Source organism: Syngnathoides biaculeatus, chromosome 6 (assembly GCF_019802595.1).
Source record: "Syngnathoides biaculeatus isolate LvHL_M chromosome 6, ASM1980259v1, whole genome shotgun sequence".
Classification (NCBI taxonomy): Eukaryota; Metazoa; Chordata; class Actinopteri; order Syngnathiformes; family Syngnathidae; genus Syngnathoides; species Syngnathoides biaculeatus.
The window spans coordinates 889,286-911,557 of NC_084645.1; the positions used below are offsets into that span (position 1 = coordinate 889,286).

At 40.4% G+C, this 22,272-nt stretch overlaps 2 protein-coding genes across 9 annotated transcripts in view; both read right to left on the minus strand.

The window, feature by feature from the left end:
• The window catches only part of LOC133502557 (zinc finger protein aebp2-like), a 32,573-nt gene extending 17,087 nt beyond the window's left edge, over nucleotides 1-15,486 (minus strand). Inside the window, exons 1-5 of the mRNA XM_061823473.1 lie at nucleotides 14,869-15,486; nucleotides 12,274-12,484; nucleotides 11,517-11,624; nucleotides 11,152-11,338; nucleotides 9,835-9,959 (exon numbers count right to left, since the gene is read on the minus strand). Of these exons, the coding sequence (XP_061679457.1) occupies nucleotides 9,835-9,959; nucleotides 11,152-11,338; nucleotides 11,517-11,624; nucleotides 12,274-12,484; nucleotides 14,869-15,410 (1,173 nt within the window). The 5' untranslated portion in view covers nucleotides 15,411-15,486. The remainder of the gene's footprint in view (nucleotides 1-9,834; nucleotides 9,960-11,151; nucleotides 11,339-11,516; nucleotides 11,625-12,273; nucleotides 12,485-14,868) is intronic.
• Nucleotides 15,487-17,788: 2,302 nt separating this feature from the next.
• Nucleotides 17,789-22,272, minus strand: part of LOC133501834 (pleckstrin homology domain-containing family A member 5-like) — a 90,644-nt gene continuing 86,160 nt past the window's right edge. For 7 of the 8 annotated variants that reach the window (XM_061821880.1, XM_061821878.1, XM_061821891.1 and 4 more), the window contains 6 exons: nucleotides 21,171-21,386; nucleotides 20,936-21,100; nucleotides 20,694-20,827; nucleotides 20,401-20,540; nucleotides 18,794-18,893; nucleotides 17,789-18,609 (listed from right to left, as the gene is read on the minus strand). In XM_061821880.1, coding sequence (XP_061677864.1) covers nucleotides 18,802-18,893; nucleotides 20,401-20,540; nucleotides 20,694-20,827; nucleotides 20,936-21,100; nucleotides 21,171-21,386 — 747 coding nt within the window. In that variant the 3' untranslated portion in view covers nucleotides 17,789-18,609; nucleotides 18,794-18,801. The remainder of the gene's footprint in view (nucleotides 18,610-18,793; nucleotides 18,894-20,400; nucleotides 20,541-20,693; nucleotides 20,828-20,935; nucleotides 21,101-21,170; nucleotides 21,387-22,272) is intronic. The other variant, XM_061821879.1, reaches the window with a different exon arrangement.

The window sequence follows — 22,272 nt, forward strand, 5'->3', positions numbered from 1 at the left end:
GCAAAAATTAAATGTGATCTAAAAAGTATGATGAAACTATTCTCCCTTGTGTGTAGAGAAGCAACTTCAAAGGCATGCTGCTCTACAAGGAAAAAATGAGCCGTCATAATTCAAACACCTCATCAAGTGATACAAGAGGCTGATCATTAAATGACAGATGCAGTGTAGGGACTCTTTATAATGCATGCTACAGTGAAGCTGGATTTTTCTTTTCAAGAAACTGAGCTTCAGTTTCCCTACAACAAATGAGGAACATGGATTTCAGATCTCTTGATTGGAAAACTTAATGTGCAATTATTAATTGATTGTGATTTAATTCTGCAGGGCAACTCAAACGCCTTATTTAATCAAAAGATGTGGAGCCTAGGAGCAGGGCCTCTGGAGTTGTGCCACCAAATAATGACTATTTCATATTTGACACCACAGCCCTAATGAACTAAGACTTGTATGGATTTCCTACTGAAGCATGCCTTACTCTCAAATCTAGAACATGTCCTAAGCACAAAAATATCCAGATGTATGAATATTTGGATTCATATGAATCCAAGTACATTTCTTTCGTACATCCCAATCAACGTAGAATAGACTGCACGTTGGAGTAGGTGACCCCCCCGCCCTCTCCACTCACATATTAAAACACGCAAATAATTAAATTGACCCTGCACGAGATCCCAATCTCTGCTCGATCAAAAATCCAAGAAAATTAGCAAGGCAGTAAAGAAAAATAATTTTTCGGAATGTGAAGTTTAGACGCTGCTCACTGAAGAGGTGTACAAGAAAATCCTCTTTGGCACGCTGTCCTCTGGCATGAACAATGCGAAAGAAGTGTGAATGGAAACGCGTGTATGTGGCCATCAATCCTGTGGCGTCAGAACAGCACACACATGCCTAACTAAAAAGGTCAGACGTAAGGGTGGATATGAAGCGGAAGACACCTGCCCAACGCTAAAGAGTGCCCAAACGAGGAAGAGGAACCGCCGGGGAGGGCTTCACCCCATTCGAGAACAATCGCTGCAATCACGAGTGACACTGCTCGTGGGTGACTGCAAACTGCCAAGGTAAATACCATGTATTTTTATAGCTCACAAATGTGTTCATATAGTAACGTAATATACGATCAGTGCTATGAAATAAAGTTTCATGCATAAATGTATGTACATATGGTAGTAGTAAACCTTTTGACTCATTGTATTACAGAATTTTATTATTTTTATACATAGGGGAGGACACCCAGTTGTAGCCACGGGGTACATGTATGAGAGATTCATCCACCATTTCTGGCGTCCCCAACGCAATAACACTCTAATAACAGGCTGCTGCAGCCTGCCCAACTTTCTGTGTCCTCGCCTTTCACCGATAAAGAAAGTTCTTTGGATCAACATGTACATCGATTGCTCATTATTAAAATGTTCAATTTATATCATTTATCCTTCTTCTCTGAAAAAGTAATTTTAATCATGTCCATTTGATGTACAGCAGCTGAAGTAAATATTTAACACTTCATTTTTCTCAAATATATTTCAAAAGGTGCCATTGACATTGACATGAACATTTCACCAGAAATTGGGAACATACCAATTAATCCATACATACAAAGAAAGCAGAACAAATGATCTTAGAAACAAAGGTGTGTGTAAGAAGTGAAATGGCATGAGGAAAAAGCACTGAAATTGCCAACTGGTATTTATTTCATACTTTGTACAAAAGTCTTTGTTGGCAATGACTGGTTCAGGATGACACGTGCATGGAGAAACTAGTCGCATGCATTGCTCTAGTGGGAATTTGGCCTATTCCTCAACACAAGCAGTCTTCAAATCTTGAAGGCTCTGTGGGCTTCTTTTATGGACCACGATTCAGTTCTTTCCACAGAGTTTCAATTGGCTTCAAATAGGGTGATAGGCTGGGGTATTATGGTACCTTATTTTTTTCTGTCTGAAACCAATTAAAAGTTTCCTAAGCAATGCTTTAGATCATTATACTGCTGAAATGGCCACCCTCGTTTAATTTTCATCATCCTCGTGCATGACACGTTTGTCAAAAACGTCTCGTGCATTTGCCCATTCACATTCTCTTCAAAAATATGACTTTTACCAGTATCATTTCCTGATTAGCACTCCCATACCATCACGTTCCCACCAGCAAACATCAATTAAGTATGGTGTTTTTAGGGCAATGTGCAATGCCATTTCTCTTCCAAGCGTGTGCATTACGACTTCTAAAGAATTCAATTCTAACAACAAGCTTTTTTTTCTCAGCAAAGGGGTCTTGCATTGAGTGTAAATACAAGCCATGGCAGCGGAGTACATTACTCATTGTTTTGCTTGGGACAACAGCATTACCTGATAATAAAAAATGGGTCGTTTTGAAGATCTCCATACGTGGTGCTTGTCTCTTAAATTCTTTTGATAATTCTTTGCACTCTTTTGTCAGAAATCCAATGAGGAGCACATTATTGAGGCAAATTTATGGTGGTATGAGTGGCTTTCTCTTATGTATTATGGTGCCAAATGTGCTTACTGGAACATTTAGAAGCTTAGATATGAGCCTGTAACCAATGCCATCGTTATGTTTTGTAACAATTAGTTTGTGATGGTCCTGACAGGTCTCTGCTCTTACCCAACATGAGATGTGTCTTGACTAACAGCTTGCCAATGAGACCTTTTTGTAAGACATTAGGACTGAACCAGCTGATATTCATTTGCACTGACAAGATGGTGGATTTCTGTTTAATTATTGTCAGATGTTGGGTGTTGTTCTGATTTTCCATGCCTTTTTTTCAGCTACCTTTCTTCAGGTTTTAGAGATTTTTTGCATTTGTAATTTCACATTTTTACGCACAATTTAATCTTTTTTTTTTAATGTATAGATATCTTCGGTTGTTTCCAACATTTATTGAAATGTTCAGGTCAATAGCACCTTTGGAAGTATATTCAGTTAGAAAAATGGTGACTTGTTAAATATTTCGGTTTCTTTACATCTTCAAATTAAGTAAATTCAAAGGACATACAGAATGCACTATTTAACAGATGATTTCTGAATCCTTGCCTTATTTACATTGTTGAAATAAAACATTGCCGGGCATTAATTGTTCAATCAGAGCCAATTGTTGTGTCTCTGATTTGAATATTTATCCTAACAGTTTGCCAGCATAACCTCTAAATGTTGCCAAATCATTCATAGCTGTTGAAACGTGGATATGCCAGCCATGAATATGGCGTGAGGCACCACACATTTCCTCTGTCATTTCAGTATTGATACATCTGAACTCTGGCATGAAAAAGAGTGTAGGTCACATTTTTGTGCATACGCACCTTTTGTACATGAGGCCCCATGGTACTTTGGGTGGCAGACTGCAAGTAAATACCGTGGTCTTGACAAAACTAATTTTATTTGGAGTTACACTGGCATAATCCAGGATATCCAATATGTTTCAGTATTTTTCAATTTTCTTAAAAATATGAATAAAAATATATCCGACAGGAACTCTGGTTATAAAGGACTGCGAGGATTGTAAGTACCCGCGATAATCGGGTAATTGTGAGATTTCCTCACAACTCCTGTGTGTATTTATGTTTAATTAAGGTGTCTTTGAGTTATTTAGCAAAGTCATGTAATAGCTAGCCTGGTAGATTATGTCAGCTTTATACTGAAAAGAGCAATGTCATATTTATGCACTTGTTGTGATGTATTTTTGTTCTCTTGTATTCTTTTTTTCTTTACAATGCAAAACGAAAATGATCCAACAGACATCGCATCAAGACCCAGCAACCACACAACATAACCTAATTGATGCTACAATTAAAACTATATTATTATTGATCCTCTGTGATATCTAACGTCATCTAAAAACTTATCAAGAGTGCAAGTATGAGAATAAGTTCTTTTATAGTCCTCTTACTGTGGCTTTTAAGTCAGAGTATTGCAATCTGTTCAGACAGGAGGACTTGAAGTCAAATGGACTTCACCTTAACTTAACTCTGCCCACAAACAGATCACAGCATGATTGTCCACAATTCCCAACTTTGTCCACAATTCCCAACTTTGCACTTGTGAAAATACAGTTGAGACAAAAAAAAGTGTTTTTCTGGCTCATTGGCCTTTACTTTGCATAACATTCCGCCAATCATGCTGTGTCAGTTTACAGTACAATTGGCCTGGAACTCATAAATATTGTCAGTAGGAAGAAAAAGAGCTGGAAAAATAACCAGCAGCATTAAAAATAGCCACAGATATAACCTCTTGCGTCAATTGGCTCTTTTATGTTAGGAATGTCTATTTTTAGGATGGTGAATGAGCTCACATTGAAAAAGTTCTCTTACGCACACGCATATCTGAAATTATTTTTGTTACCCCTGAGACTGAATGTGGCAGGATGGAAACTAGTTAGAGGAGAGGATGGAGGACACTCCACTCACACGAGACCAAGACCTCCTTAAGCAGATGTTTCAACTTGACAGTTTTCACCACCAAAATACATTTGGCTGAGTTTTGCACCGTTTTGACTGACTGCTTTTCATAAATACAGTACAATTTCTATGCTGAGGTATACATTACACGCAAATATTTACAAAAGGATTTGACACACAAGTAGAGGACATTATATGAAATGAGTGATGACAGTTGAGGTGTCGCTAACTCCATCTGGCGTAAATGGAGCAAAGTATTTCAGAAAAAGAACATTGTACCAAGAGTCAAACATGGTGGTGGCAGTCTGAAGGTTTTGAGCTGCTTTACGACTTCAGGACCTGAAAAACTTGCTGTGATTGATGGAACTATGAATTCTGCTCTTTAACAGAAAAGTTAGGTCTAAGACTATTTTTTTCCACAGAGGGAGGTAACTAAATATTTTTTGGGTTCTTAAAAATCAAATCAACCTTTTAAAAAACAGGTGAGATTTACAGTTGCTTGATGATCTTCAGATAAATTGAAGATCAGCAAATAAATGGGGCCAATATTTTACGCCACACTGTATACTGCATCTGTGACCAGGAAAAACAGTTCCATTTTCTACTTATATATTCCGTCACAACTCCAGTAAATAACAGTGACCAAATCTGGGACTTTGTCAATGACAGTCTCTATGTCACTAAAACTATTTTTGGACACATTATTCAGTCCAGACAATCCGTTTTATCTGATATCTGTTTTTATCAAGGTACCAACCACTGAGTGTGTGTTTTATCTCTCGGGATAAACAATTACACACACAGATACACAGAGGGCAAGAGATAGAAAGTTAGAGAGCGTGAAAGACACACAGTTGATGCCAGAAGTTTACATACACTGTGCAGAAACATTTCTTTTATTATGTCAGTATCTGACGTCAAATCACACTAACCCTTTAGTTTCATGTCAGTCAGGATTACTGAAAATATTTAATTTTGTGAAATACCACAATAATGAGAGAGAACATTTCTTAGAGATTTTTATATTATTTTCTTCATTTCGGATTTTCCCATGATTTCAAACAAGGACGCAGACTGTTTGAGGTGTGACCTTAAATACATTCCCAGATGTGCCGTCAATTAACTCATGTTGGCAGTTAAACTATCAGGAGCTTCCAAAAGCATGACCTCATCATCTAGGCTTCCTCATGTTCTTTAAAGACATGGTATTTTTTTGTGTATGTAAACCTTTTGACCTTGAAGAAAATGTAAAATTCTTGAAGAAATTTGCTTTCTCATTGTGGCATTTAACAAAACAGCATTCCCGCGACCCTTGTGAGAATAAGCAGCTTGGATAATGGATCAGACACTGAGACAAAACAATTAAATGTGTGTTATTGTACAGTGTATGTAAACATTTGGACTCAACTGCAGATATATATTCATACCTATTTCTACTCTGGCGCCTTTAATAACTGAAATCCACATAGGGGACCAGACATTTCTGAGGTCAACCAAAGGGCGTGCTAAGTTGAATGTAATAGCTGCTTAAATTTAAGAAAAGCAGAAGTTGTTGATTATCATAGACCATATATATTTACCGTGAGGGTATGTATGCATGTAAAGTATGTAAAGCCTGCTGATAAATACGATGGCCTATTTTGGAGCTAGATAATATGATTTGTGATGTGCTTTAATGATGCCACGTCAGTCAAACTAAGCACTTAGAAGAGGAGGAGGAGGAGGAGGTAGAGAAAACGGGAGGATGAGCAGTGAAAAGTGAACATCAGAATGGTTCCAAAACAGGCAGTGAAAAAATGTCAGACCAAAACCAGGGGAGAGCTGGCCTGTTCTAACTGGGTGCCTGTCTCATGTCAGCGGGTCAAGCACTGGATGACGCAGATGGGCGCTATAACAAAAATATCCCACCATAAACATGGCTGACTTACTCTGGCGTGTCAGCAGGCACACTGGCCAAACTCCACAAAACCCCCACAGCTCTCCTCCGTCCCTGGCCTGGAGGAGTCTACTGGGCCTGTGGTCTGATGCAGCACCACAGTCCTTCTCGCCCACAAATCTCCAGGGCTGGCGGGAAGGAGAACATACACTCAACGCCCAATCTCCTTCCAATTCCATGACCCGGACATTCACCTAAACCCCTTTTCCTCATCCTCTTTCGAAAAGCTTCACTCTCTCTCGAACACACAATCTTCCTCCTTCCAACCTTGAGACCAAACATGCTGAGATTTCTCTTAAACTCTTCCCAATCTCTGTCTTCACATTTTCCCCTCCATTTTTCATTTCTCAGCTAGCAGTGAGTATTCATGGTAAAGCAAGAACAGTGAACAACATAGCAGTAAAATAAAGATTTTCATCAGATATCTTTTAAGGTTGTTTATATCGGCAATATTTAATGTTCCCAGTCGCTGACATTTTGGGAGTCACATGAGCGGATGTGACGTGTCATGTGCTTGGTTAAAATCCTACACAGTTATTCTCAGCACTGATTTCTCGGATTTTTCCTCATCTGATGAAAAAAAAAATAGAAGTATCGGTTGATCAGGAAGATGGAGGAATACGTCCATACAGATTTGAACCTGTGGCTGTAAATAATGGCTCTCTGGACAGGAATGATGCGGAGTCTGACTACTCGGAGGTCTACCCGCGGCACATACAGTAAGTGCGTAGACAAAGGCCGCCGGAGCCCCAGGCCGGCAGCTGCGGATGGTTCTTCGGACGGGAATAACACAGAGTCTGACGAACGAGCCCTGCCGCCGAAGCTCGGCTAACGGCCTCCGGCGAAGCTCAGCTAACGGCCCACCGCCAGGGAGGCTGCTAGCCGGCCGTCGGCCACGGAGCTCGCTTGTCAGACTCTGCGTCATTCCCGTCAGAAGAAACATTTGAATATTCAACATTACTTATAGCCAAAGGTTTACATCTTTATGGACGTATTCCTCCATCTTCCCGATTAACCGATACTTCTATTTCTTCATCAGATGAGGATACATCCGAGAAATCAGCGCTGACAATAACTGTGTAGGAACATAACCAAATACATGACACATCACATCCGCTCATGTGACTCTCAAAATGTCAGCGAAACAAACTTAAATGATATCTGATAAAAAAAATATATATATATTTTGAAGTTGTAGTACCAATGACATGACGTATCTGATACATTGTTATTTTCAATGAGTGGACTTCCCCTTTAACTTGTTGGACGAATGTCACTGCATACTGCAACATGTTTTCAATTTCAATGTCTTGAAGTCGCATGGAAAGGGTGCACTCAATTAGAACTATGCAGGAAAAGCCGCCATTCAAAACTGAATAAAATTTTACGATAAGAAATGTTGACTTTTTGAAAAACCTTTTGAATGCAATAGTGGTGGAAAATGTGGTTTCTATATGTGGCTTCAAACGGCTGATCATATATCACTATCAAGTTTAGATTGACAAGCACCATACACACAAACACAATTCCAATTGGCTTTTCTGTGAAGTCTGATTCAAAGAAAAATAACGCCAGGCCTTGAGGCAAAAAAAAGGTTCATATAAAGTGCAAAGGGAAGAAAAAAAACATGAATCAGTAGTTGCTTCTCCAATACTGAGAGTACCTCGCCCCCTGCTGTTCAAAAATTAAATACTCATGCCATACCAATGATTGGACAGATTGATTTCTTGAACACAGAAAAATCGACTGTTGTGTAGTCTTTTATATTTTCATTAAATTAATTTAAATTATAATATAGTTAATATGATTAAGCCACTGACAAAAATAATTCTTCATTTATTCATCAGTTTGAGGAGTTTTTCCATTTTTTTTTTTTTATAATTACGGCCCAGATGATTTTTTCCCCCCATTGAAATATTTATTGTACTTATGGCTTTACCAAAACCTCTACACATTCTTCAGCATTTTTTTGCATGACAAGTTCATCTGAAACACTGTAGTTAGTGTTTCTAAACGGAACCCAAAGATGCATTTTGATCAACTTTGTTTTGGTTAAATTGCAACAGCACCGACACTAACGCAGTCATCAAAAACAACAGATGAATAATTTGACCTCTATGTCACAGAGAAAAAGTGGTACGGAGAGCAAAAAAAAAAAAAAAAAAAAAAAAAAAAAGTCTCCTACGGGTGGCTGTGGCTCAATTGGTAGAGCGGGTCAGCCATTGACTGAATCCCAGCTCTGACTGTCCACTGTCAAAGTGTCCTTGGAAAAGACACGAAATGCTAAATTGCCTCCATGTTGGTATTGTATGAAACTGTTCTTAATAGCCTTACCTTGGGTACAGAAGGACATTTTTTAAAGTCCTTTGGAGCTAAAAATACTATCTCCTGATTTCCCAAACCAAAGTATGCATGTAGAAGCACAAAAACATATAAAATTTTTCTCACCACGTACCCATCTCCTATCAATCTCTCCGTCAGGAAAGAGAAACTACAGTATGTCTTCTAATGTATTGTAGCATGAGTGGAAGTTCGTCACTTTTACATTAATGCACACAAAATGATGGACATCAGAACAGCTTTATCCATATTGGTTGGTTTTGCAGCAGCTGTCCGTGTTGCTGCATTGCAAACTGGAGTAACGCCATCACCTGTTGCAATAAACTCTGATAAAGTTGTTTCTGAAACATTTGGCCGCTACTTTGTGTGTCTTCCCCTTGATCTACCGTTTCTATCATGTTGGCTACATCTAAGGATTAAGAGCAACGTCTGCACATTGGACATCCGTGGTAAGGGTCATTCAGTAGGGAAGTTCTACTTATAACCCTCTAATTGTTGAAACTACATTTTCTTGACATTTCAGAATATACTCTGAGCAGAGAGAGTGGAGGTGAACACTCCATTTCTTTGCTTTACGCAAATGCAAACTGTCACATATAGCATGAAGTTGCTTGGTTTCATAATCACAGATTAAACCATTTTATTGAGGTTTTATGCATCCTAAAGATTACCCATGCAATAGTTCCATGACTTTTTCAAAACTTTTCAAAGACCTGAAAAAGTCATCACCTGTATTCATTTCCATAATATATCAAGGTTTTTCGTGACTGTACAAACCCTGCGTTAGCACTGTGTTACCGTTGGTTAGTAATCAACTACAGTGTGTTTGGTATAAACCTGTGTTGTTGCTGCCGTAAAAAGGGAATTAAGCAGAAATATCAATATAATTGTACATCACAAATACAGAAAAGTCTTTTATACAACGGACTGGCGACCAGTTCAGGGTGTAGTCTGCCTTTTCCCGAAATTAGCTGGGATAGGCTGAAACACTCAAGCAAACTTTGTGAGGATCAGCGACTTGGAAAATGGATGAATGGAAACTAACAAACCACTCATAGCTTGCATGTCTGGCTTAATTTGTGCAGGGGAATGTTCAAACACACTTTCATTCTTTGCTAAGAAGAACACTCGAGTTTGAGGAGATAGACTCACTGTGCTGTTAAAGACCACACTGTGTCCATTGCCCACACTTTCAATATGAGTCGATAGGTTGAGACAGATGGCTCGGTGACGGATAGCATCCATGGTTTGAGCATCAAAGAAATCATGAGGCCTCGCTGGTAGGGTAGAAAGAAAGCGGAGACAATCAAACAACAACTGATTAACAACAAACAACAACAAAAGACCAACGTTCCAAATGAGGAGCATCTCACAGATTTACAGCAACATTACAACTAAATGCATTGCGGTGTACGAAGACAATGTATACAGTACTGTCAGAATGATAAGGACCAAGTCATCTATTCAATATTGTGGTAAAGTCAGGACAGTTCCGTCAACGTTTTGACAAAAATATGGGGAGGAGGGGTTTGTTAAAACTGCTGTAGCTACCATGTTGGGTACTCAAATTTCAATATGCACAACACTGAAAAATGTTCTATAGAAAACTCCATTCAGATATAAAAAATATAGTGTGTCCAATTATAAAAATAAATACATCTCAGAAAACTATGGACTCCCCTCCACAAGTACTGTAACTATGAGGCCAATTCCTTATTTTTTGTTGAAGCAAATTTGAATGAGTTAAACATCGAAAGATGAATACGAGCCAAGTGATCAACATATGATGATAGCATCAAACAAACTGATAACAAAAAACATTCTGTCAGACAGTTTAAATGATGCGCCAAAGTGGAAGAACCATCATAAATCAAAATGATTACTGCAACACACTACTCAAATAATGAGGATTTCATCAGGCAAGGAGTGGAAATCTTAAGACTAGCCAGGTGAATCTCTAAATTTGAACTCTACACATTTTACCTTCTAAAGAGGAGACTGAAGGGGGAACCCCTGCTCCAAAACAACTGAAGTAAACTATGGTCAAAGTTCGAGAAAATCATCACAAAAACAGAATAGAAAAGCTTGGTGATGTCAATGGCCTTGATCATGCTGCGGAATGCAAAAAAAAAATAAACAACAACAAAATATTACATCTCCTTCACTGTCATTTATATTAAGTTAACTTCTTCCAGTACTTTTCCTCACCTAACAATGTGATTTCACATTCTAAATAACGGAACTCTTTCAAATGTATCAGATCCCTATATTAATGTCGGGAAAGAGCAATAAAAACTGAAATTATCCTCTCCTCTCATATTCATTTTTCCTCTCAAAATTAAAAAAAAAAGGATTTGGTTTACTTTTTGTTTGTTTACGTGATGTAACATCTAATCAGGATAAAATGGCAGGGGAAATGTCTGTGCAGATATCATGTAGTCATGTTAGTGTGGCTTTTAGTTTACGTACGTAGGGAGCACCTGCGTTTGTTCTTGAGCTTCTTCCTCTTGTTGAGACCAGCCTTAGAGGGTGACTCCTCCTTAAGTTTAGCCTGACCGGATAGTTTGGAAGAACTTTGTTGGCTGAAGTGGCTGGGCACGTGGCGAGCCAGGCCTCCTTGTGAAGCGAAACTTGCGGTGCAGCCACCAACAACACACTGCAGAGGAGCACAAGGCAGGGATTTACAGCACCATGCAGATAAAACATACAGTGAACGCACACTAGATGTGCTGTTTTCAGCAAACGCAAGTATCTTCACTGTGGTGGGAAAAAGTATGTGTCTTCAAGGCAATCATTCTTTATATTTGGATGCGCTTGACAATCATGGTTTTTACCTTGAAGGGCTTATCTCCACTGTGGGTCAGCATGTGCCTCTGAAGCCAACTCTGACTGGTAGATGGGGTGTTGTACACCTTGCAACCCTTCCACAGACACACAAAGACCTGAAGAGCAAGATGGGAAAAAAGGCACTAAGAGAGGGTCTTTGCAGACAGACTTTAAAATGGCATGCGGGAAGTTTTCCTGAATACTCTTGCTCTTGCGCTACGAATGAATGAAATTTAAAACAACATACAGATTAACTATAGCAAAACCCATTTCATTTCAATAATACAAACACATATTGTATTTTCGCGACCATAAGGCACACTTACAAGTCTTAAATTTTCTCCCAAATGGACAGGGCGCCTTATAATATGACACTTATGTGGGCACCAAGGCCCAAAATCTGTAAAAGTGTTTTGAGTAACTATTTCAATTAACTACCACCAAATATGCAAAGTTTTACATAATAACTAGAACAAGCTTACATTGCCACACACACTAACAGTGTAGTCAAGTCATTACTCACAATGTTGTTCACACTCACGGTGTCAAATCAAAACTAAAATGATCACACCACAGCAAACATAATAGAATAACTACCAAATAATAAAACAATGACTGAAGAAATAAAAGACACAAAACACGCACTTTAAACGACATTTACATCCTTAAAATCCCAGCACAATCGTTTCGAACCAAATGAACAAACTCCAAGTTGACCGACAAGCTTTATCACCCTGGAATGTGTTCACAGTCAAATGTACTGACCCCTCCTCTTTGTCCGTCCACATGGATGCCCCTGATATGCTCCGCAAGATCAGGGCTTGAGTTGAAATACTGAAGACAAAGGTCCCAGCAACAGGAGTAGGCGACGGCCTTAACAGCAGAGGAGCTGGCACTGCCCTGTCCGTTCATCATAGCCGGGGTGGAGCGCCCACTTGACACTGTGCTCTCCATCTCCATCAGGGTGCTGCTTATGCTGAGGACAGAGCGGGGGTGTAAGGGAGGGAAGGGTTAAATAATTCAGTGACGATGACAATGTGCATGAAACATTAAAACCTTACACATGCATGAACAACAGGTGATAATTGGACGACCCATACGGGATACTAAGCGGGAAGGGATACAGGCCGAGTCTGATTTTCTATGCATGATGGTTCTCACGACTCATGGCGCACCCGACATATGGACAAAAATATTGTGCCAGCACCTGTTAAAAGGGTCCCACATTTCCCCAAACCAACCTTTTCTAGTATTTGGGAGTTATATTGGCTCTAAGGTGCTTCAGTATACAAGAGTGCTTAAATCAGGTCATTGGAATTTCTAAACCTTATCTATGTCACTAACGAAACTCTCCACCTACCCCCCTCCTCCCGAGAAAGAGGAGAATTTCTGCAGTCTGGGATTATTTTCATTTGACGATGCCAAATAAGGTTGTTGATACCCTTTTCCAATTTGTCCTACTTTTCATTCAAATTAATGACATTCCACAAAACTCATTGAAATCGTTTTTACATGCATTAAGAATTCTATTTGCATGGGAAATGTCGGCTCTACTCCCAAAGAGCGGTCATATGCAAATAAAAGTACTTCCTCAATGTTAAAACACTACAATGTCAATGCCGTGGCGCTTTATGAAAAAGTATTTATTTGTCGGACGCAAAGCTTCAACTTCTACGATGGGGAAGCGCGACTCTTTAGTCACACTGTGGCTTCTTTGCCGTGGGAGCAGAACCTCTGCTCGCTCGTGACATGCACATTGCGGCAGGTAAGATTGTATTCCTTAAAAGTTGTTTTCACCCGTCCTCGGAGGCTGTGGCGTAGCAGATTCCGGATGGGTTGTCGCTGCGACAGATTTATTTTTCTGGTGTCTTTCTTAGTAAAGTTAGATACATGGCAGGACAGTCTTCCGATACCATTTTTTGATTTAACATTTCTCTTAACATGAACACCGCTCTCTTTTCTCACGCGCTCATCATAATGCGTTGTACCAAACAATTCAAATAAAAACAAATATCTAAATTGGGCAGAAAGTAAATTTAATATACTGAAACACAATGTTGCAGCATATTGATAATTTAAAAATAGTGTAATTGCAAAATTAATACAAAAAATTACCTAAATTAATGTAAGTAAACTAATTGAACACAGTCCTCTCTCCAGCCTGCAATTATTTTTCAAGTCCACCAGATCTCACCATGCAACACACCAATATGCTTGTCGACACAATTGGGCAAGCATACCATACGCTTCACCAGATGTGATTTATCCATTACTATGTGTTGTCTCTCGGCTATATCGTCTCTCCCGTGCAGCCCACTATTTAAAAAAAATTACTTTATTGGCCATCAGTTTTTACAATTCTACATCAAGAGACGAGAGAATGAAATGAAAAAATGTTTTCAAAATATACTGAGCACAATGGCAACGCAGAATAAATGACTTTTGCAGACCTGATCAATGCCGTCATTGATAGGAAAGGCGAATTATGACAATAAAGCCGATCAACCAATCAGCATAAAATGCTCATGATCAGGCAATACTCATCTCATCGATCAAATATATGTAAAGACTAATGTCAACATTATTAACAGTTACATTAACGGGTTTTTGTTTGTTTGACACTGATTTTACCAGGAGAGATTTGAACATCCGAGGTTTAGAGGATGCTGGGATTGGTTCAAATACTGCAGCAGGACATTATCCTCTCCGGAATCAACGCCAAAAGGAAAACCACTGTGGTTCGCCGTAATGTCAAAATTACGCCTGTGACCATTTCCCAACATGGCAACCCCTATGGAGAAGCAGATTCTCTACAGGCCACTAGGCCTATATGCTACTGTGAAATATGCAAAGTCCACCTTTTCCTGAACAAGAAAAGAAACTGTTTTTCGGCATTTCACCGTAAAGAATAAGAAGTATGTGACCAAATAATGTACTAAAAGACACCGGAAGTATACAGCTACCTAGTTCGATTCCATTGCCAGTTTCTTTGGTGGCGTTCATGATGCTGGATGACAGCAGTTATACTTCAGATTATTGGCAAGAAATGTTTGCTTACGTTTGGAAATGGTAAGGTTTAATATCACTGTTCATTGGTTTGTTATAAAAATAAATGAAAGTTCTCCACACACCTCCAAAATGGACAAAAAACACCAAAGGATTTTAGCAAGTGAAGTTTACACCCCTGGTCTTTGGGTTTGACACCTGTGAAGTGAGGTTGGTGGTTTTAGTTAAAAGTGGCTGGATTTTGCCCCTTTGAGCACGTGGAACTGGTGAGCCCGAGTGTTTCGCAGCAAGATAAGCGGCTTGGAAATGGAATGGAGAAAAAGTAAAAGCGGCTGGCCTTTCCTTTTCTTTTACCTGTCCTCGGAGTCCATGCGGCTCAGGGGTTCACCGTCGGAGGAGGAGATCTCCACGCTCGGCCGCCTCTTGTCTCCCACCGCTGCGTCCCCGCCACTCAGTTTGTCGCCGTCCTCGCAAATGGGTTTGCTCTTGTCGCAGTCCTCCATACCCGAACACCGGCTCTCTTCACCGGGCTCTGCTTTGGCATCTTTCGCTGTGCCACAATTTAAGTGCTCACCGCTGATTTCCGCGTAGTTCTGCTGTGGCTCCGACGACACCTCATCGCAAGGTAGAACCTCATTTTGGGGAGGGGATGTCGCCGCCTGGTTGACCGATTCTGGAACGTCAGTCGGCGGCGGCGCTTCGCTGGCGGCCTGCTTCGCCGCCTCAGCCTCCAACTCAGCCATTTTCGGCTCACCGCAGCCAGCTGGCGCTCCCGTTTCCGCTTCGTTACGGCAGTCGCCAGAGTTATCAATATTGTCCTCGTTGGGACCGCATTGCTCGTCCCTCACCGGAGGACTTACCTCGGAGGCAGCGGCAGCCATTTCAGTGGCAGCCATCACTTTCCGTGTCAAAATTGTATCGTAAGTAGAAGGGGCGGGGCGTCACGTAAGCTTCCCTGTGATTGGACGGAGAAAACACATGGACTTGGCATTTAATAGCTCCATATGTCACTGTTGTTTATAGTAGCTCCACATGCTGCCACTGGTTATTTTATTTTATTTTATTTTATTCAGCCTTTATATGTACTCCCATATTGATGCAGGACCTTAAAAATCAATGGCGCTGCTGTAATGAGACTCGTGTGAAAAGAAATATTCTAAATTCTACACACTCCAGAGAAGAGTGTTGTAAACGACCCTGCTAAATATGAATCATAATAATGAAAAAAAAAACAACACCAAGTACATCAGAGTCATCTTTATTTGACAAATATGTTCAAAACATAAGGAATTGTCTCTGGTAGTGGGAGCCACTGTGATTTAAAAAAAATACTTTCAAGACATAAAAACAAACTACAGAGAGTCATTAAGCAATAACAAGAGAAGAGTAATGTGGTAGTGCTAGTACAGTAAAAATTGTGAAAATGATGCAGAGTCCTCAAGCAATTTAAACCAGGTTGAAGTGATTATCCATCCATCCATCCATTTTATTTGCCGCTTATCCTCACGAGGGTCGTGGGGAGGGCTGGAGGCAGGGTACACCCTGAATTGGTTGCCAGCCAATCGCAGGCCACATGGAGACAAACAGCCACACTCACAATAACACCTAGGGGCAATTTAGAGTGTCCATTTAATGTTGTGTGTTTTGGGGATGTGGGAGGAAACCGGAGTGCCCGGAGAAAACCCACGCGGGCACGGGAAGAACATGCAATCGGCGGGGGTCGAACCCGGGTCCTCAGAACTGTGAGGCCAACACTTTCCAGCTGTTCCACCATGCCGCCTTGATGTGACTAATAGTGCAATAATCTGGTACAGTGACGATTGTGCAAATGCTGTCTTCAAGAAACTCAAGCAGTTTAAAGTGACCGTCCATCCTTCCATTTACCGAGCTACTTATCCTCACAAGGGTCGTGGGTGTGCTGCAGCCTATCGCAGCTATCTTTGGGCAGGGGGGCAGGGTACACCCTGAACTGGTTGCCAGCCAATCGCAGGGCACATTTAGGATCCCAATTTAATGCACGTTTTTGGGATGTGGGAGGAAACCGGAGTGCGTGGAGAAAACCCACGCAATCGTGTGATAGTCTGGGACAATTGTGAAAATGATGCAGATGAGCACCAAGCACATGAGTGGCCAGTATTGGTCAACACCAGAGATGCAAATAGTGCAGATTAACAAGACTACTACTACAGTGAGTGAACAAATCATTTAGCAGTGAATTTACGGCAGTACTGTCTCAACGGAGATGTGTGAAATTGACAGCATGTTACAGTGTAATTTTAAGTCAACTGCTTAAGAAGTTAAAAGCAACAAGGAAGACGTTGTTGGAATGTCTACTGGTTTTGTTTTGCATTGTTCAATAACGCCTAACTGACGAAACGAGCTGGAAGAGTTTGTGGCTAGTGTAGGACTGACTCAATGACTGGTCTGTAGAACTGCCTCAAGAGCTCCTCTTGTAGGCCGTGCAGATGAGTTGGTGCCCCCCAGCCTCACCTGCTGTGTCCTGTAGGTCAGGAAGCTGAAAATCCACTGGCAGATGGAAACAACTTCTGTATTTTACCATTTGTACCTTTTTGTCATACATTGATTTTATATCACTCCAGATGATGTACATGACACAATTGCGTGCTGTTATATTATTTTTGCATATTGCAATGTGATAATGATGGTATTATTTTTGTAATCATGTGGAATCAGTCCACCGAACTGAAAGCCCAGATACAAGAAAATCACAGCCCATCACTGTCTTTTACATAATACATCATACTAAATATCTGCAATAGCTCTATTAAATACCCACACGTAACCTGACTCACATTGAGTCAATCAAAGATGCAGCTCGTTTTCAAAATGAGGAACACGTTGTTGGTCGGCGCTATGATCACACGAGGGCGCCATCTCTATATTTTTAAACTGCGTGTTACGCCCGTTGAGGGTTTCACTTCTCTTGCTACAGTAGCAGTAGTATATCGGTGAATGGATTTATTTAGTCTTTCATTGGTTCACTAAATTGTTTCTAGGTGTGAGTGTGAATGGTAAAGTGCTAACCCGACAAGTACAGGGTGTACCAGGCCCAATGCTCAAATTCAGCTGGGATCAACTCCAGCTCAACTGTTACCCCAGTAAGGGTTAAGTTAAAATATATATATGGATGGATGGTTGAAAATATAATTTCGTTGGAATTCCTCCAGTAGTGGTAATACTGTATTATTACCACAGTTGGGGCTTGAAGTTGATCTCATTCATCGGGTAGGAACAAGCAAAACACCAAGCAAACTTTTTTAAAGAACAAACATTTACTTATGTTATAAAACAAATGGAATATGAACATTTGTAAATTAAATGTAGTCAGTGACGACATGTAGGATACATGCTTCCATTCTGCTGTAGCAAGAACATTATATACATAGTAAACCTCTTAATTACACTTTGTACAACAGAAATATGCAACCCGCATCCACAAACTTTTGCATTATTGCTTTTTTTACGTGCTAGTATCTTTCTTTCGTTCTCGGCCTACAAAACCCTACATCATAAAATAGAACCAAACATACTTTCCCCCCCATCTCTTAAATACAACTCTCAGCAATTACAAAGAAACAAGAAAACTCTAGAGACTTAAACCAGAACAGCCATCAGTATTGTGTCAGTATTTTAACATGGACCGCAAGCATGTCATTTTAAGTAATTACAACAGAGAAACAGGAATCAAATTAGTCCATAGTAGCAAAATGGGGCTTCTGTTCACCGATGTTTTATATGCTCAAATTACCCAGCAACAAACATATGCACTGTAAACGGTTAAGTATGAATGGTTAAATAATAACAGCTCAACCAACAGATTGAAGAATGCTTGTTGGACTACATAAATAATTAAAAGGCTTTGGTAAAACTTTCCAATGTTAAGAAAAAAAAACAAAGCAGTATGAGAGTACTACAGACAAGATTTTTTTTGGTCGTGGCAACATGGAGGGTGCTTAAGATGTCACAGTGATCACACGCGGGTTACTTTAAGACCCCGGGAGCGCTTGTGTCCGTGGTTACGTGTCCACCGCTAATTCCTTCATGTGTATGTTTTGACTGACGCCAAAGCTTGTGCTGAGGAGAGAAAGAAAAGGGTCACTCAAGCTCGATATGGATGCACAAATATATCATAACCCTTGTTCAGCTTCCCAGTTATTAAAGAGAAAAAAAGACAAACAAAAAGTACATGACCAACACTGAAACAACACTCGAGCGTAAAGAATGTGGACAAATGGCAACAGGTGATGAAGGCCCTTACTGGTGCTACTACACACACATGAAGTGAGAACCGTCAGTGAGCTGAGGCGGGGTGTTAGGAGATGATGGGAGGGGTGGGGAGGATGGCGATGGGCTTTTCACTGCAACAAAACACAAAATTATGTTGAACACCACAGCAGACCCAAAAAAAAAGGACACAACATGCTATAACACACACCTCACATCACATTTGTCAAATATGTAAATGTGAGGGAAGAAGACTTATGACCAAAAAGGACAAATGTACTGATAGACCGGCATTTGTTAATTATTTATAAACGGGATTGATACCTATAGTTGAGCATTTTTCCCTTTTGTTGATCCTTGTCAACAAAGTTCCAATTCAAAATTCTAACCTCTCAAAAGCTTGACTACTATCAGTGATTTCTGAATTCTATTGGCCAAAAAATCCCTGTGACACATTCGACAAATCACACATTAGTCTTCTCACATCTTCTTCCATCTTAATTGTCACGATGGATTGGTGCTAGGTCTCCCAGTACTTTTGTCCATATAGTGTACAAGGGTATGGGATCAAAACCCACAGCCCCTCGTGAGTACTTTTCGATGAACACTTTAGCCACCCTGATTGGGCCATTTTTTTCCATGCATCTGAGTGTCCACCTCTCCATGTATTTGTAGCTAGAAATTGAGTATTGAGCTTCACATCTGCGTCCCTTGTTCCTCTCAGATATCCCTTTTATTTAACATCTACTGCTACTACCACTAATTAGAGCCTTGGCCTCGACCACAGCTCAGAGAACATCAGTGAGAGAACATCCGTTTTAGTCACTGATGCGCAGACACTTTCAAGTGGGCAGCGGTGATGTCATGGAGACAGAAGCCACAGTCTGGCTTGGCTGAAGTGATCATTTAAGAATAAATGGAAAAGCAATTCCTACACGGAACACATCAAAAAGAGTAGAAATTAGTCTGCTTAGTGAATATCCTCACACTCCTCTAACAGCATCGAATTAAAATGTGTACAGTACATTCATCAGACACTGATTTAGGTACCACATTATTGGACATTTTTTCTAAAACATGGAAATCTACAATTGCTACAAGAAGACATTTTTCAATCCCTGCTAAGTGAGGATGGAGGCGTCCCATTTTACTTTCAGCAAGGTGAAGCTCCATCTCATGTTCTACACTTGCGTTAATGGTTTGATCAGCACGTTTGAGAAACCTGGACTCATCAAAAGATTTTTTTTTCAAAAAATTCAACCTTTTTTCTTACAACACACCCTGTACTACAAATTGCGTAATAAAGGTTTAAAAAATGTCAACCACAAGAATAAACATTTTGGAAACCTCGTAGAGTGATACAAGGTTTGGCAGGTGTGCATAAATATAAGTCGCATGTGCTGTTTTTCTACATCTTTAGAGTGTGATACCGACTGTAAGAAACAAAACCACATGCATAATGACACTGAGGTATTGTTTCCAGGTACTGCATTATAAAGGTAAAAAAATTGTAATGAGAGAACAACAAAAGAGGCAGATATTTACAAATGTTTTTTATGGGCCCTTAACAAGATTCTATCATAATTTGCAGTCCTGATTCAATTCCATTCCCCTTAATGTCTGCTTTTGTTTGCAGCCTACCTGTGACCAACTTGCTACGTTTGGAGGCCTCTGCTGCCAGCTCGTAAGAAATATTAATCATCTTTTCTTTCTCTTGGATTGTAATTTCCTCTTCGGTCTCCACTGGGCTTAACGCTACGGTAGGCATTGGATTCTGCATGCTAGGGAACACATAAATTGTATGTATTAGATGTTCAACAACAGAAAACCGTTAAGGAAACTGAGCATCCTCTACTTCACATTGAACAGAGAAATTTCATCAATTGTCAAAACGTTCAAACACAACTGTCTAAAATGATAGGTTATGGATTTACCTGTTTTTGGCAATGAGAGCTTTGATGCGGTCAACTTTCCTCTGCTTGTCCGCCTCCTGTTCTGGGCTCAGTGCCTCCTCTGGTTCAGACTCCACGTAGCGTTCAGGTATCAGGACTTTGTCAGGCACAGATAGCTGCAGCAAGCGCGAGACAGAGAAGCATATTCAATTTGTTTGTCAACAATTTCCTAACCACTTTTGTGTGAAGGTTAAACATCTGACGTGAGAGTGATTAGGGCTTACTTCTCGAACCACATTAAAGCGGTCTACGTTTGAGGCTTCTTTGAGACGCGCTATTTCCTCGGCGGGCGTCTCCTGCTCCCTCACCACCTCCTGCTGCCTAAGTGAGGCCTCTAGTGCCAGAATGTCGGTGCTCATCACATCTCCTCTACGCCTCATTTGAGACTGCTAAAAATTCAGAAAAGAACAGATAGAGTCCAGGACTGATTCTGTATTAGAACAGCGTGCGTTTCTGTACCTGCACATCGCGTGAATGGTTGTCTTTAGTAAACGAATTGCTACGCGACAGCGCATTCTCCTCGCTGCTGCCCCGAATGCGGATGGCCTTTTTCTTCTCCCTGAGGGCACCCTGCTGGTGGCGGCGAATCCTCTCCAGCTGCTCCTCCACGCTCATCCTGGGCCGACTGGTCTCCAGCGCGCACAGCTGATGCTCCATGGCGCTGTGTGGACGCTCCTGTTGGCCATGGAGACAACCATAAGCATTAGTGTGCCTTGTTGAGAATGTGAAAACTGTTTACAGAAATCAAACTACATGAACAAAACTACTGAGACACACCCCATGAATCACATGGCTAAATAACCCATTATTCACTGTTTGTCAATTGCCTGCGAATATTCTGGCTCTTTGGAGGGCTTTAGCACTGCATTTCATTTCATTTCCAACCAACTAGTGCTGATTTTGCTACATTTATTCATCTGATTCTGGGATGCTGTGTCACTGTGTTTAAGCACATAAAATTGTGGCAGTCTCTCACCTTTGTTAGATTCTGAGCTGCTTTTTTTTTTTTTTTTTCAAAATCCCCTTTTTCATGTACAGTATATTCAAAAGTGTCAGTATTAAAAAATAAATAAATCTGCCCTCTCGGGCCCCGTTTTAAAGCTTAAACCACCGTGCCCAAAGAAAAACAACCAATAAGAGCCTGACTGATGAGGTATCAGTCATTTGCCAGGCATATTGCCAGTCACTGGAACACCTACGCGGCTTCATGCTGACCTGTTACGTAGGGCTTCAGGAGCTTGATTGAAACTACGACAGAAAAACATGCTATTAGCTAGATTTCTGCTTGACAGTTTTCTCAGCCTTTTTTTTCTCTTAATAGATCGTTCAATGAGCCGTTCAAGAGGTCGGAACCTGACGATGACGACGACGAGCAGCAGCCAAGTAGCAGCTGTACATCAGACAAAGAGCGGCAATTTAGCTCGATGTGACGAGATGTCAAAAGCACGTCTTTTTAAACAGTCATGGCTCGAAAGAGGTGACAGTATTTTTGAGCGCAACTTTACTTATCATATATTCATATATGCTTCAGTGACACACCACAGGTTTTTACATAGTATGC